The following is a 17776-nucleotide window of genomic DNA, read 5'->3' as shown; positions in this document are numbered from 1 at the left end:
CCTTTGTTTACACAGTTCAGCTGTAATCCTGAGGTGCTACACTACAGGCCACCTTTGTTTACACAGTACAGCTGTAACCCGGAGATGTTATGGTACAAGCCACCTTTGTTTCAGCACTTTGCTTTATTGTATTATGAATTTCTGTACATTTTGTGTAATCATTTTATTGCATTACCATATACTGCTTCCTTTTATGTTTATACAATTGTTTTTCTTTATTTTTTTTTATATGTTTGGTCAAGTGACACCAACTGACCCCTCACTGTGTTTTTTGGCACCTTTTTCCTACTGCATTTATACCATGCGCTTCCACTATGTTGTTATCACTGATCTGAAGAAGGAGGCGGGGACCTCCGAAACGCGTTATTCTGTATATCTTTGTTGATGTCAGATATACATAAGTCAAGTTGGCACACGAATCAAAGTGATATTAGCATGATCTAAGCAATATACATGCATTATCCATGGCTTTCAGGTGCACAAGAAGTTGTCATGGGTCCATTCAGATCTGCTGGACATCTCCTCGAACCTGCACAGTTGATGGACTATAGTGGTCCATTCTGCTATAGAAGGTGGAAGAGGGTTAAGCCATTTTAGTGGAATTAAGGACTTGGCAGCAGACAAGAGGTGGGCGATTAAAGTGTCCTTATGTGGACAGAATGTCAAAGTGGGCCTGCCCAGAAGGACCATGTCAGGTGTTAAAGCAATCCGAGAGGGGATGATGGAATTGATAAGTGATTCCAGTTCCTTCCATAACTTTTGAATGGATGAGAAAGTCCACCAAATGTTTGCTAGGCTGCCCACTTGCGTCCCACAATGCCAACAGGAGTTCTTGGGAGACAAGCCGTGTGTATATAGGAATTCAGGGGTTCCGTACCTTCTGGACAGAAATTTGAAGTGAGATTCTCTCAGGCGGATACATCTTGAGTAACCCTGAGAGTGTTTATGAATGTAATCCACCTCAGAGTCAGAAAGGTTAAGACCCAGCTCCTTTTCCCATGAGGTTATATAACCCGGCCAGGAAGAATATGCTGGAGCAGGACACAATTTCTTAATAAATGAAAGTTTATGCGCGCCCCCTCCCATAGGCTTGCATTGAGGGGCGGAGCGTGATGTCACACGGGGGCGGAGGCGTAACGTCACACGCCGTCAGCCCTGTGGTCGCTGGTAATCAGAATGCGAACACGCTCCGGGGATTGATTATAAACGAGGTGCCGCGTGCAAGATCACGGGGGTCCCCAGTGGCGGGACTCCCGCGATCAGGCATCTTATCCCCTATCCTTTGGATAGGGGAAAAGATGTCTAAGCACCGGAGTACCCCTTTAAGGACTTCAGCTTTTCCAAGGTCGCAATGAGTTGTGTGCGTTTATGAGCTCTTTAAAATGTTGAGATCTCCTGCAGTAGGTCATCAACTCGCTTCCTATACTCTTTTTTGAGTGCCGTGCCCCAGGAGATGAGAATCCCATGTATATATGCATTGTGGGCCTCCCAAATCATGGGGGGAGATGGGTCAGAGCCCTGATTATTCTCAAAGTATGTCTTAATATGTTTCCTAAGGTCAGCCATGGCTCAGGGATTTTCTAGGGTTCTTTCCTTCAGCCTCCAAGTACGGGGAGAAGGAGGAGAGTTCAGTAGGGAAAGAGAGATACAGATAGGAGTGTGGTCTAAGATCGTGATCGTGTCAATACCTATAGAGGTGAGCACAGGAAGGAGGGAGGCATGGATCAGCAGATAGTCCAGTCGGTGATAGGAATCATGGACGGAGGAGTAGTACGTGTAGTCTCGGACAGAGTCGCAGAGAGCGCCAGGAATCTACAAGGGATAAATCAGCAAGTTTAGTATGCAATCTCGACAAAGAACGTTGACAAATGCTAGAGGAGGCAGATGAGGAATCTATGCACGTATTCAAAGCAACATTCATGTGAGAACCTAATATGATCGGCCCCTCCGCAAACAATTTTAAGTCGGACAGAGTAGATAAAAGCCATGGCACCTGGGCGTGATTTGGGGAGTAAATATTAGAGTATAGGTAGATTGATAAAGCTGTATACAGCTGTATAACAGGGCTCTCCCTTCTGAATCTGAATATTGCTTAAGAAATTTGACTGGGAGGGTGCGGTGTATGGCTATCGATACCCCTTTTCGACGCCGAAGAGCCACGACATGAGTGAAACCAGTGGGAGTAATACTTAGTGGGTAGTTTCGGTATCTTGTCTTTCTTAAAATGCGTTTCCTGCAAAAACACTATAGAGGCATTATGCCTCCTTTGAGAGTCATAACATGGTGCCTTTTTTAAGTGGTGTTCAGACCCCTAACATTAAAAGAAACAGCAGAAAGGTCTGACATCAGTGCAAATAGAGGGGGAGGGAGGATAGGAAAGGAGGGGGGTAGAGTCTGAGCAAGGAAGAGAGAGGCATTAAAGCAAAGGGAGAGCAGGTAAAGCAATACAGAGGAAAATGGAGGTGGAGGGGGGGTTAAAGGGGTTAGAGAACGGCAAGGGTGAAGGTACGTTAAAGTGAAAAGTGTAGGTAGTGATGCAGAGGAGCAATAATGGAGAGGACAGGAAGGAAACAGAGGGGTAAAGTAACAGATGGGGGGGGGGGTTGAATAGCCTAGGGATGATGCCATGGCTGTGTGGCCATTCCACAACTGGTGAACTGGTGTATAGGGAGACGGGCAGAGCAAACAGGGGCAAAAACAAGCAGTGGGCCCAAAGGCCCTGCAACCTTCAAACCTGGTGTCCGCATGGGGGGAGAATAAACACGGCAAGGTGGGGGAGGTCGGCGGAGCTCCACTCAATTTGCAGTCAAGGACTGGATTCTCACTGTAGCATCAAGGAGCTTCTGCGTGGCAGAGGTCCCTCTTTATTGGGCGTTTTCTTCTTTTTAGAGGATTTGGTGCAAGACACCACCTTCCATTCATCCGGCTTCGGCATTGGGGGAAGCGGCTTCAGGTCAGTCACTGACATCCAGGAGGGTATCTCTACTGGAGGTATACCCAGTGCGGGCCAAAGAAGCTCCAGATCAGCCAGCGTCCTGACCGCAATGCGCCGGTTGTTGTGGGAGAGGCCGAATGGGAAGAGCCAGGCATACTGGAGCCCCATACCTCTCAGTTGTTCCAGCAACGGGTGTAGGTTTCTTCTTTTGGCCAAGGTAGAGGGTGCAATGTCCTAATATAGGGCGACTTTAGCATCTCTATAGGTGATGGGCCTATTTTTTTCTGGCAGTCTGTAGAATGGCTGCAGTGTCGACAAAGGAGAGAAGACCACAGATCTCCCTGCAGCAGCCCGCGTTCTATGCGTAATGCGTAGCTGCGTCTGCGGCTTCCAAGACACGGACGTGATGTCACGCCACGCCCCCTCCATTCATGTCTATGGGAGGGGGCGTTGCAGACGATACGCCCCCTCCCATAGAAATGAATGGAGGGGACGTGGCGTGACGTCACGTCCCCATCTCGGAAGCCCGGCGGTTTCTGAAACTTCAGATGCAGCTGCGCATAGAATGCGGGCTGCTGCAGGGAGATCGCAGGGAGGATCCCAGTGGTGGGCCCCCCACGATCAGACATATTATCCCCTATCCAAAGATAAGATGTTTTTGTCTGGAATACCCCTTTAACCACTTGTGCAAGGGCTTTCTTCAGAAAGGATTTCAGAAAGTTCTGTGTAACCACTGTGGAGGAGCACCCCTCAGTGTCACTGTCTGGCTTACCCTCCTCGTGGGAGTCTTGTGGAGAATGAGCGTCCAGCGCTATCTTAAGCAGTCGAGCTGGCGAGACACTGCCTTTCTTTTTAAATAATATGGACATGTTTGCCTGGTTTTTGCCCAGTCTAGGAGATTCTCTGGGTTCTCCCCTTTGGATAGGGGGATAAGATGTCTTAGGGCCGGAGTACCCCTTTAAATCTGACAAACAGGCAGGCCAAGGAAGTGTTGCAATCTGGCAGAGACATTCCTGGGAAACCCTTGTATGTGTGGAGGTGAGCATTATCCTGCTAAAAAATGCCAGTTTTAACCTCTTGGGGACGCAGGGCATATGCATATGCCCTGCATCCCCGATCCTTAAGGACTCAGGGCGTACCTGTACGCCCTGGTCCCGTTTATTGGGATTAAACCGTTCTCACCAGCAGAGAACGGGTTAAACCCAGTGGGTCCCGGTTGCTACGGGCAGCCAGGACCCACGGCTAATGCCGGGCACGGACAATCGGGCTAATGCCGGGCACGGCCAATCGGGCCGATGCCCGGCATGAACCCTTTAGACGCCGTGATCAAAGTTGATGACAGCGTCTAAAACGAAAGTAAAATAATCCCGGCAGCTCAGTGGAGCTGATCGGGACTATCGCGACAAAATCGCAATGTCCTGATCAGCTTACCGGACGACGGGAGGGACCTCACCTGCCTCTCCGTTGTCCGATCGGCGATCTACTGCTCAATGCCTGCTAGAGCAGCAGACCGCCGGTTTCACTGATCAGTGCTTTGCAATGACAGAGAACTGAAAAACTGAACAGTGAATGCAATCAGAAGATTGCATGTTGTAGCCCTATTAAAAGTAAAAAAAAAAAAAAAACCTTTTCCCATTTTTTTAAATAAAATTATGTAATAAAGAATAAAAATAATCATATATGGTACATCCTCATGTCCAAACTATTAAAACATTAGGTTAGCTAAACCACACGGTCGATGGCGTACACGTAAAAAAACACCAAAGTCCAAAATTGTATATGTTTGGTCACTTCATATACCATAAAAATATTAATAAAAAGCGATCAAAAAGTCCCATCAAAACAAAAAGGGTACCGATGAAAACTACAGATGACGATGCAAAAAATGAGCTCTCATACCACCCCGTACACGGAAAAAAAAAAGTTATAGGGGTCATAAAATGCCAATTTTAAACATACTAATTTCGGTGCATGTAGTTTATAATTTTGTTAAGTATTAAAATAAAATAAAATCTATATAAATTGGGTATTCTTGTAACCGGATGGACACACAGAATAAAGATATGCTGTCATTTTTGCCTAATATTGCACTGCATAGAAACGTGAGCCCCCTCCTTCCTTTTTTAGAACGGAAGGAGGAAAAAGCGAAAATGCAAAAATGAAAATTTGCTGAGTCCTTAAGGTGAAAATAGGCTGAGTCCCTAAGGGGTTAAACTCTTCCATGAGAGGCAACACATATGGCCTGCACGAATTGCTGAGCTGTTAGTGTTCCTCAATTCACTACTGGGGGTTACTGACTGTCGTTTGAGATGGTTCCCCAGATGATCACACCAGCAGTTGGGGCAGCATGTCGCAGACAAGGCCTCCATGTTCCAATCCTATTGTTGAATCCCAAACATGACTAGGATTGGTCACTATAGAAGATACAGTTCTAGTCCATAACAGTCCAGGTTTCACATTCATGACACCACTGAAAACAAAAACTATGGTGGCTGCTGTCAATTGCAAGACACGTAAAAGGCACAGTGACAACAAATTTCCTTTTGCTAAGCACCTGGAAAAGCTCTGGGCATAGAAAGAGGTGTATGGCGGACAAGGAATCTGCTCCTGCTTGTTGGTGAATCAAATGCTGATAGTCTTTCTGGGTCATCTGGAGCCTATTCAGTGCGTATAGGAGTGGAAAAGAAATGTTTATAAATCAACTAGTGCCAGAAAGTAAAACAAATGTGTAAATTTCTTAATCCTTCCAGCTACTCCCAAACTCCCATGTCCGCAAAAAGAATAGACTTGTCTTATTCTTTCTGTGGATTCAGCTCAGAAATGCATTGCTGTCTTGCATTTCCAAATGTCCTAGGCCCACCGGATCATGTTTTCTGGGCAAACATTCTGCCGTGTGAACCCAGCCTTACACCCAGTGTCTAATCAAACCTCACCTTTTATCATTTACATATCTGCCTAAGATATAACTGCATGCTTTTGCAATTTTGCTGCACGCTAGCATTCCTATCTGCGTGCATTATTTTATTTATTTTTGTCAATCTGTGTATATCTAGCTACAGTGAGAAGGGGTGCACGGAGGCACTCAGTAGAATAGGAAAAACAAACCTTGCTATTCTATGCTACATGAAAGTTTACTTTTATACCTTTGTATCTTGTTTTTACCTGCAATAAATTGACGATTTTCAGAAGTGTCGACAATCCATGTTTTTTCCTATAACTTTCTACAACTAAAACTTAGTATTACATCCTTTTTTTTATATGACAGCTCCAAATTCAGATTTTGTGCAAATTACAATTTATACCTTCAACAACAGTTGTCTAATGGTTTTTCCTAACTTGCAAATGCAAACAACTTTTTAGATATTGTATTCACCTTCTGTCAATTAGCTGCCTTACTGTTGCAGTACAGAAATGCAGTGGACTGTGGCATTTCAGCTTTTGTTTAAAAAAACATCAGCGTATGTTCCAAGCTGAATTTTCCTATTACTTTCAGTGGTTAATTTTATGAGTGCTACTTTAAAAAGATGTTCAAATCCTTTAAAACTGTTTTTATCTGGAACACCTTCCTTGCCATACAAATGAGTCGGAGCTGCTTCGACTTTCATCTTGCCACAGTAGCATCTCTGTGCCATTATGTTGCAATATAATGGGATATGGAAAGGTATTGTAGTCATGATATGTGGAATATAAGCTCAGCATTTAAAACGTAGTGTGCTTTTTTTTTCCTAACTGAAAATGTAATGCTAAAATATTGGTCCTTTTGTTTACAGATACAGAAAGTTTTGGCCAAGATGTTGAGGATGAAAGTGAAAATGATAGACCAGTCAGCCTCAGTGGTAGCACACACGATGAAGAGGAGAGTCTGATGAAAAGTACAGAAAGCACAATGTGCCCATGTGATAACCCAATGTTTGATAGGTAAATATGTAAACTGTATATGGCCGTGATCTCAAACTACATAAAAAAATTAGGTTAATAAAAATCAGGAATGATCTGTATTTTACCTTTTCCTAAAAGAAAGTGGTCCAGATTGATACCCAACTCTCTTATGAAAAGCATTAAGTTAGAAAGTTCCTTCAAGAATAGTATATGTCATTGTTAGATTATTAGTTATCCCATTCAAGTCTAAAGTGGATTTGTGGATTATTAATCGGGGATAGGGCTGTGGTAGAAATTTGGATCTAGACCAGGGGTAGGGGACCTTTTTTTCTGGTGAGGGCATTTTTATATTTATATGAATATTTGCGAGACTTACAAAATTATTAACTTAAAAATTAGTTTAGTCTGGAGGTAGTTTGCTCCTCCACCCAACTGTAGCTTGTCCTCTGAAGATAAGGTTCCCTTAAGGTTGCTTGCCCATGAAAATAGGTAGTTTGCCACCTATATATAGGACATCCTGTATGTAGAATCCCCTGTATATAGTTCCCCCCCCCTCCCCATAGTTATCCTGCATCCTGTAGGTAGTTTTAGAACACCCTGTAGTTAACTTGCCTCATGTAGGTGGATTAAGGACCCCTATTGTCATTTTGCCCCCCCCCCCTGTAGTTTAAGGGCTCCCTGTAAATAGGACCCTTCTAATGGTTAAAACAAAAACACATACTTACCTAGACTTACCGGGAGTCACCGTGGTCTTCTTCTAGCCCCTAGAAGCCCCTAGAGGCCTCATCTCTTTATTCAGAACATGCACAATAACATCACTCATTGTGCACCTAACAGAGGAAGAGATGCTTGTGGCCTTTAGTAGCAGTGGCACCATCACTAGGTGTTCATTCTAGGATGTCTGTGGTGGTCCTATGTCACAGGCATCTTGTGGCCATCTTACCCACCGTAATGCTGCAGCACTCAAGTTGGGAATAACTGGCGGGTCACAAAAATTGATGTTGCGGACCGCATATAACCCCCAGGCTGGAGGTTCTCTACCTCTAGTTTCAATGGAATTTACGAGTGCACTAGCTTGATAAACTTTATAGCCTTATAGTTAATTTCATGGTGTACAAGAAAAATAAAAGCGATATCTCTAGTACTCCAGTATTCCCAATATTTTTTGTAATTGTATGCCTTTGAATTTGAAACATACAGTATATACATATATAAGGTGCAAGAGAAAACAAAACAAAAGAGAACACAAATAATTACACGGCCCTTTAGGGGTAAACCCCTGCTGGGTAATCACATAACAAAAGACCCTTCTCCCCAAAAGCTGTGATGGATAGCAGTTCCTACATGCCCAGGGAACACTTAGTATACAATACTTAATTTTACTAACACATTAGTGTATGCCGCAGATAAAGAATGTTTAGCTTCTTACTCTCAGCAAAGCTGGTATGCCGGCAAAACGTCAGGGTTGCTTTGGATGTTTACTTAATTTGCAGCATACACTCATGTGCTAGCAAAAACAAAGTATTGCATACTAAGTGTTCTCCTGACATAATTAAAGGCAGTAGGGAATACTATTTATTACAAGTCAGCATCTATTAGTATGCAGCATCTTGGATAAGAACTCTCTAGGAACACTTTGGCTGACATTTATCATTGTCTTTAGACAATTTTTTATGTCTAGAAAAGGCGCTAAAAAGATGCAAGCAGGGCTTATTTGCGCCTTTTTTGCTCCTTTTGGTTTACACATTTCTGCTGATTTTGAGTTGCAATCCACTGATTTTGGCAATACACGTAATATGGAAGGGTTTTATGAACTGTGCCTTTTTGTAAAAATGCGCAAAAAAGGCAAAAAGCCACTGAAAAGTCTAAAAAAAACTACACCAGCCCAGACTTAGCTTAACTTTTTGGTGTATGTGAAAAGAGAGATTTCAGAAAATGTGACCTGCACAAAATTTATCAAATGCTCTGTAACCATTTAATAAATTTGGTGCTCTTACACATTACCAGAACACAAAAAAAGGTGTAGAAAAATGCTTCACTTACACCTACAATGATAAATGCTGGCCATAATGTATCAATTCATGATCATGTAAGTGTTTGGCTGTTTTTTTTCTTAAAGTTACCCTGACACCTAGTGGTATAGTTTAGCAAAGGGTCTAATACAAAGTGGTTTTATTGTGGGTGTGTGTGTGTGTGTGTGTGTGTGTGGTGGTGGGGGGGGGGGGGGGGAAGAGTATTACCCCTAAAGAGTTGTTCAGTTCTTTTAGGCTAAAACACACACGTATTTGTGAGACAGGGTGACCAAGAAAACAGCAATTGTGACATTAGGTCATTTATTTATTTTTACACATTTTATATGCACTGCGCCCATACTACAACATATTAAATTACAAATAGTTTTATTATTAAACACACAAAAGTATGCATATATACTCAAAATATTACAATCAGATGAATGGGATAAAGCAATGCACCAGAAAAACCATAGCTAAGTTATCGCTAATGAAATATACTAAAACAGTTGTAATGACTCTTAATTATTCTATTTATGCATATATTTGTTCTGTTTTAGTACATTTCATTAGCTATCAACCCACTATGGTTACTCCTGTACATTGCATTGTTCCTTTTATCTAATTTTAATATTTTGTGTATATGCATACATTTATGTATTGGCCAAAAAAAAACATAAATGTGTAACTTACCTAATATGTTGTGGTATTGGTCCTGCATGTGAGTAGGCTCCATTTTTAATTTTCTTTATGTTAGAGATTATTTTATGTTCAGGTTTATAGGTGATCTATTTTTTTCTTTTACAGCATTCACTGTATAGGATAGAAAACATTAAATATTAACTAGCTGAGTACCTGGCGTTGTCCTGTTTTTCCTTCCTAATCCTTATTGAGGAGGAAAATCAAAAAAGGAGGAAGCTTTTGACTTCATATCCAATCCTCATATATTGTTGTCATATCCCAACCCCATATCCCGTCCACATATCCCAACCTCCTATCCCAATCTCATATGCTGTCCTCATATCCCATTCTCATATCCCGACCTCATATCCCGACCTCATATCCCGTCCTCATATCCCAACCTCATGTCCTTTCCTCGTATCTCATCCTCATATCCCGACCTCATATCGCGTCCTCCTATCCTGTCCTTATGTCCCATCCTAATATCCCGACCTCCTATCCCATCCTCATATCCTGTCCCCAGGTGGGACTGATTTGTAATGAAGATATTGTAAGCTGAAAATAGAAGGGGACGTGGCTTTGTGGGACTTGGCGTAATTTGCAAGCCAGACCGATGCACAAAAAGGGTAGAGAGGGGGGGCTTAAACAGTGGGTGTGTCTTTTTGAGATGAGGTGTGGCTTGCAAGCCACGACTGACACATTCACCAGAAGATGCAGAGCATGTGCAGTAAGGTACTGGAAGTCCCATATACTTGCATGGGATTTGAAACAAAAACCCATCTTTTATATAAAGGTATAGGTAAGGGTTAATTTAACTATCATATATTTTTATGTCATATAAGTAATATGTGTACCAGGTATTACTGAAATATCTCCTGCGGTACAGAAGTTATGCCGGAACATACATTTACTTTAAACAAAAACCTCGACCCTCACAAATGGGGGTAGTTAAGGGTTAAATTAACTATCCTATATTTTTAGTGGACATATAAATAACACGTGACCAAGTATTAGCAAAATATCTCCAGACGTTTGGAAGTTATGAATTAACAAATATTTCCCATTGACTTGTATGGGACTTTAAACAAAAACCCCCGACTCTGGCAAATGGGGGTGAGTAAGGGTTAAATTACATATCCTATGTTTGTTGACATATTAGTAACATGTGTGCCAAGTTTCATGTTAATATCTTTAGCCGTTTGGAAGTGATGCTGGAACATACACACATACATACACACACACAGACACACATACACACACATACACACACATACACACACATACACACACATAGGCCATGATTTACTATTGTAAACCCGACATGTTTTGTCAGGTTGTGTGCCAGTATCTGGCTCATTGCACCAGAAATTCTGTCTGCACCAGAAATGAAGAACCCGACCAACTCTCCATTTTACTGAGAAAACCCGTAAAAGCGGCGTGTCTGTCAGGGGAAAGGGGCATGGTCACGGAAAAGGGGCGTGTTCCCGACATTTTCACAAAAACCCTACATATTTACTAAGGTTTCCACAGAAAATGTGGTGGATTTGAGTTGAGGAAAACCCTACAGATCAGAGCATGTGTAAAAAAAAAAAAAAAGCAAAATGTAGGGAAAAGTGCAAAATGTAGGGAAAGCTTTGCAAATACCATGGAAAAATAATTGTAGGCAAAAAAAAAAAAAAAAAACCCAAAGAAACCTACACTCCACTCTTAGTAAATAAGGGTCATTGAATTTTATATAATTGAATTTTATATAATTATATTGTAACTGCATATTTCTGTACTACATTTGTAATTACTTTTTTTTTTTTATCAATATTTGATTTATATGAATATTTGATATTTTTCTTATACATTGTAGCAACAGTATTTCCACTGGCTGCTTGACTGCTTATCTTTAGTACATGGGACAATATAACATGTAAAGGACCTATTGTGACTAGCATAGGGTGCTAAATCTGGTTTTGTTACAGCTTTGCTAACAACCATTGTTTTTCTTTGAACAGTAACTTCATCCCACTCATGAGAGTTGTACAGTCTGTGCGATATAACAAGAAGAAAAATAGTTGTGTGTTGATGGAAGGCTGGCTGGTCCACTTTACTAGCAAGGATAGTATGGTGGGTAGAAATAAAAATTGGTCCCTTTTGAAACACAGTTTTTTTTTTTTTTGCAAATTAAATGTGGTAGAAGTCATGTATTGTGTTGTAAATGTGGGCCATTGTTTCCATAGTGAGCATTTAAGAATTGTTAAAGCATTACTGTTGTCTGTCGCTCAGACATGTCAAAAGTTGTTGATTGCACCAGGTCTTACTGCTTAGACCTTCTGTGAATACAATACACATGCAAATTTTCAGCGATTTGCACTTAAAAAAAATAAATAAAACATGCATTACAATACACTGTGTTAACATAGCTTAAATGTAGAAAAAATACAGGATTGTTCTCATTACCTTTAACCCCATAAAGGGGTACTCCGCCCCTGGCATCTTATCCCCTATCCAAAGGATAGGGGATAAGATGTTAGATCGCCGCGGTCCCGCTACTGGGGACCCCAGGGATCGCCGCTGTGGCACCCCACCATCATTACTGCACAGAGCGAGTTCGCTCTGTGCGTAATGACGGGCGATACAGGGGCCGGAGCAGCGTGACGTCATGGCTCCGCCCCTCATGACATCACGGCCCGTCCCCTTAATGCAAGTCTATGGCAGGGGGCGTGACGACTGCCACGCCCCCTTCACATAGACTTATATTGATGGGGGCGGGCCGTGACGTCACGAGGGGCGGGCCGTGATGTCACGAGGGGCGGAGCCCTGACGTAACGATGCTCCGGCCCCTGTATTGCCCGTCATTACGTGCAGAGCGATCTCGCTCTGCGCAGTAATAATAGCGTGGTGCTGCAGCAGCGATCCCCGGGGTCCCCAGCAGCGGGACCCCGGCGATCTGACATCTTATCCCCTATCCTTTAGATAGGGGATAAGATGTCTAGGGGCGGAGTACCCCTTTAAGGACATGCGGCGTAAATGTACGGCGCTGCAGCCAGTAACTTTGTGCACAGGACCGTACATTTGCAGCGCGGCTATCAGCAGCCTGGGACTCATCGATAATGACAGATATCTGTGATCACGCTGATGTCTGCCATTAACCCTATAGATGCTGTGATCAATGTTGATCACGGCATCTATAGGGAAAATAGAGGTGCCAGTGGGTTCTGGTGGGCTTATCGGACCCCCTGCAATGCAATAGCAGAAATCCGATGATGGCTGCCGGAGGTCTCTTACCTCACTCTGGCATGCAGGATGGCCTTGTGCAGTCTGCAAAGCCAAGCAGTTCAAGAGTATCACCGACAGTACAGATCAGCAGTTCAGTACTATGATATTACAAAATACTGAACAGTCCATAGCAATGTAATGATTGCTGTTAATAGTCCCCTATGGGTGCTTAAATATGGTAAAATAAATATTAAGAAACTTTGAAAAAATTTTATAAAAGCCACTCTCCCAACAAATATGAATCATAATATCAATAATGGTATTTAAAATTCAATGTTTAATATGATGTTTTATTTATCCTGCAGAAAAAAAAGCATTACTGGCAGCTGGACAGTAAATGTATAACCTTATTCCATAATGAAACTGGTGGAAAGTTTTACAAGGTAAGTTTACTGAGTGATATTTTACACCATTAATGTGCTGGTAAATTTAGTGATGATCCCCTTACATACTACCATATTTGATTTATTCATCAAACAATCTAATTTTATTGTCACCCTTCCAAATAAAATGTAAAAACATGTAATAGGGCATTACTTATCTATGGGTGTACGCCATGCTTATTTCCAAAATATTTAATCACAACAAAAAATTATAAATGCCAAGGTAATGAAGATAATTTACACCATAGTGAATTTGAAAAAAGAATTATTAAAGGGGTAGTCCAGTGCTGATAGGTTTCAGATCGCGGGGGGTCCGACTGCTGGCACCTCCCTCCCCCCCCCCGCGATCTCCTGTACAGGGCCCCAGCTCGCTGGACAGATAGCGGTTGTCGACCACCGCACAAAGTGGCGGCTGACATGCCCCCTCAATACATCGCTATGGCAGAGCCGGAGATCGCCGAAGGCAGCGCTCCGGCTCTGCCATAGAGTTGTATTGAGGGGGCGTGTCAGCTGCTGCTTTGTGCGGTGATCGACTACCGCTATCTGTCCAGCAAGCCGGGGCCCTGTACAGGAGATCGCAGGGGGCCCCTTACAGGAGATCGGGGGGGGGGGGGGGGGGCAGTGCTCGGACCCCCCGCGATCTGAAACTTATCCCCTGTCCTTAGAATAGGGTATAAGTTTTTCAGCACTGGATATCTCCAGTATGCACTACACAAAGAGCATTTTTACATATTCGGCCAACTGTATTATGTTCTTAGTGCCTAGTTTCTATCAAGTTTGATGTTTTTTTTTGGCACCTTTTCTTTTCTTTTGTGCCTTTCGCACCTTATTTAGATTTGCTGTGCACCATTTTTTTTTTTTGCACCACGCTTGCCATGTTGCTTCTTTCTTTGTGAAAACCATTTTTATTAGGTCAAGTTTGCGTTTAGAATTGTACTGTTTTTATTCCATTTTCTGTTGCATTATACTATCGCAAACCAGCTTATAGGTGGTGTAAAATTAAGCTGCCATCTTCTGCACAGGAACAACACCGTAGGATCCTATTTAGTTAAATGGGTACTTTAGTACTGAACAACATATTCCCTATCCATAGGATAGGGGATAAGAGTCTGATCGCAGGGGTCGACCCCTGGGACCCTCGCAACCTGCTGCCCGGCGCCCTGGCTCTCCCCATTCATGGAGAGGACACTGGAGCATGTCTATGAAAAAGTTGGAGATACAGCGCTGGGGCATTTCTGGCTCTCATATAGAGATGCATGGAGGGGGCGTACATTCAGGTGCTCGTAACTCGCAACAGGATTTTACTGCAGGAAATCCGATGCAAGTTTAGTGCAATGGGTCAGCAGAAAATTTACAATAGTGGCAGATGTGTAGATTGCCGGCTGACCCATTGAAGTAAATACAGCGGATTTCTGGCAGTGGGAAGCCTGCTACAGGTTACAAACATGTGAACGTAACTTAAAGGGGTTTTTCCATCTTACCTAGGGTGAATGAATGTCGTGGTACAATTCTGCCTGGCCACTGCTGTTTTCATTGTCTACAAGCCTGCCAAATATTTTCTAGTGCTAATGTTCAGGTGCTTGAATGGAGCCATGACTTCTCACATGAAGCAGTTTTCACACACCACTGCATTTGTGTGTCCTGTGAAAGGTATATTCACATATGTAAGATATACAGTATCTCACATAATTGAATAAACCCTTCTCTTTTTTGTAAATATTTTATCATATCTTTTCATGTGACAACGATAAAGAAATGATACTCAGCTACAATGTAAAGTAGTAAACACACAGCCTGTATTACAGTGTTTAATGTCTAAACCATGGCAACAAAAGTTAGTAAACAGGTGTGTCATGTAACTTGTAAGGGTCTATTCACACAACAGAATTTCTGCATGTGGAATTCCGCACAGATTCCACATGCGGATTCCTCCTCAAATTAAAGCCCAATAGACTTCTATGGGATTCCACACTCCCATTCACACTTCTGAATTTACGCATGCAGATTCCACACGGATTACGCACCTGTGGTAGGCCTCTGTGGTCGGGGTAAAGTAGTGAGGGTTTTGCTTTAGTATATCAGGGGTGAAGGTTAACACTATTGTTCGTGACGCCAGGCTGGGGGCTAGGATGCTAAGGTAATTCTCCGGCCTATCGCCGCCCTTCCCAGTAACGATACGTGCATGCAAATAATAACTGAAGGTCCAACTTTACTCAAAGGCTTGCGATACATCCAATGAACAGTAACAGTCTCATCAATGCAGTCTCTATACACTTCAGTGACTGACAGTTGTTGCGGACCTTGACTTTTCCTATAAGTTTCTGAATTTAGGGTTATTTGCGAAGATCTGTCCGGATTTAGGGGATAGATATGGTCCGGTGATCTTGCAGAGTGCTAAGGGATTGATACACTCACGGTTTCCTAATGGTCAGCCTTCGCCGCAAGGCTCAGGCCTAACTCACTGATGACAGCAGCGCAGATCCTTCTCTCACAACAGCCCAGGAACAAGAGGGTGAGCAATGGCCGCCGCTCCCTTATATGGGCAGGGGCAGGGCCGTTTCTATTGGTCCGAATATCTGTCACTCACCGTTACAAGGAATGATGGTTGCAATACGTCATAGGGACCTCCAAAGGTCCTTAAGCAAAAACCATAGAGTTTACCTGATCACGTGACCCGCAGGTCCTGCTACGCTCCGTACAGGTAATTAACCAATTATGTTCGTTTGTACAATTATATTTATATAAATCCTGAATAAACTGCTAGATCTACTAATTCCTAGATGAGAGGTGACAAGGGACGGACTAGATAAGAAGAACCCCGACGTCCTAGGGACTCTGGCTATCTGGACCTATATACAGGTACCGTATAGGATGCGGTACCGGGACACCCCACACCAAATCCACACAAGCCAGAAACCACCCAAATGAATGCGGAAGAGGAATTGGGGCGGATGTGCGGGAATTCTGCTGTTTGAATAGACCCTCAGTGTTACAAGGTCTCAGGTGTGAATGGGGAGCAGGTGTCTTAAATTTGGTGCTATTGCTCTCACACTATCTAAAACTGGACACTGGAAGTTTAACATGGCATCTCATGGCAAATAAGTCTCTGAGGATCTTATAAAAAAATGCATTGATACTCTTCATAAGGATGGCCTAGGTTATAAAAGATTACCAAGACCCTGACAGCGGTTAGCCTGTCAATGCTAAAACCATATGACACACACTGCACCAAATTGGTCTATACACGGTCCCAGATGGAAGCCTCTTCCAAAGATAAGAGCATAAGACAGCCTGCAAACAGATAGCTAAAGACATGCAGACTAGCTTTTACTAGCAGACAAGAATTCCTGGGACCATGTCCTATGGTCCAATGTGACCAAGATAAACTTGATTTGATTTAGATGGCGTCAAGTGTGTGTGGTGGCCGGGTGAGTAGTACAAAGACAAGTGTGTCTTGCCTAAGGTCAAGCATGGTGGTGGAGTGTCATGGTCTTGGGCTACATGAGTGCTGCTGGCACTGGGAAGCTACAGTTTATTGAGGGAACCATCAATGCCAACATGTACTGTGACATACTAAAGCAGAGCATGATGCCCTTCCATTCAAGACTGAGCCACTGGGCAGTATTCCAACATGAAAAGGACCCCAAACACACTTATAAGACATCCACTGCCCTGCTTAAAAAGCTTAGGGTAAAGGTGATGGACTGACCAAGCATATCTCCAGACCTAAACCTTATTAAACATCTATGAGACATCCTCAAATGGAAGGTGGGGGAGCACAAGGTTCACCAGCTTAGTAATGTCATCATGGAAGAGTGGAGGAGGTTTCCAGTGGCAACCTGTGAAGCTCCATGTTCGCTCCGGATGTCTGGGATGCCGCAGCCGAGATCACGGGGGTCCCATCAACGGGACCTCCGTAATCAGACATCTTTTTATCTTTAGATAAGAAGTCTAGAGGTGGAGTACCCCTTTAAGGCAGTGCTGGAAATTAATGGTGGTCATAAAAAATATTGGCACAGTTTGGACATTTCCACTGCCAAGGTTTACACATTAATGGCTGTGTGTTGAGTTATTTTGAGGGGACAGAAAAATGAAACACTGTGCACTCACTACTTTACAATGCAGCAGAGTGACATTTGTTCAGTGTTGTCACATGAAAAGACATAATAAAATATTTACAAAAAATTTGAAAAAATGGGTGTACTAACTTATGTGAGATTATGTTTATACACACACAAGCACACACTGGGGGAAATGTATTATGGTGTGTGTGATTTACATGTTTTTTTTTAACCTTTGTTTCCTTGCTGTGTAATTGACGTGGTTGAGACTAAGCTATCAAAAAGTAGCATGGCTATTTTAGGGTCAATTTTACACACAACAAAAGTGTAAAAACCTTTTATAAATGTCCCTCACAATGTGTGTGTGTGTGTGTGTATATATATATATATTGTGGCAGTGTGGCAAGGAAAGGGTGTATTTCCTTGGCTCACCCTGCAGAAGCTCTCACCTGCTTCTTAAGTAATGAGGCAGGAAGGAAGGGAAGTGTATATGAGATGGAGACTCAGTCTAATCTGGGCTCTTCCTAGGAGACAGCATGTGGGCTGTAGGGAAGAGAC

General features: G+C 42.9%; 1 protein-coding gene across 5 annotated transcripts in view; it reads left to right on the top strand.

Annotated features, from left to right (window-relative positions):
* Positions 1-17776, top strand: part of LOC130277062 (serine/threonine-protein kinase D1-like) — a 188413-nt gene that overhangs the window by 112721 nt on the left and 57916 nt on the right. For all 5 annotated transcript variants that reach the window (XM_056527327.1, XM_056527326.1, XM_056527325.1 and 2 more), the window contains 3 exons: positions 6706-6853; positions 11511-11622; positions 13080-13157. In XM_056527327.1, coding sequence (XP_056383302.1) covers positions 6706-6853; positions 11511-11622; positions 13080-13157 — 338 coding nt within the window. The remainder of the gene's footprint in view (positions 1-6705; positions 6854-11510; positions 11623-13079; positions 13158-17776) is intronic.

Source organism: Hyla sarda, chromosome 6 (assembly GCF_029499605.1).
Source record: "Hyla sarda isolate aHylSar1 chromosome 6, aHylSar1.hap1, whole genome shotgun sequence".
NCBI lineage: Eukaryota > Metazoa > Chordata > Amphibia > Anura > Hylidae > Hyla > Hyla sarda.
This window is presented reverse-complemented; position numbering and strand designations above follow the sequence as displayed.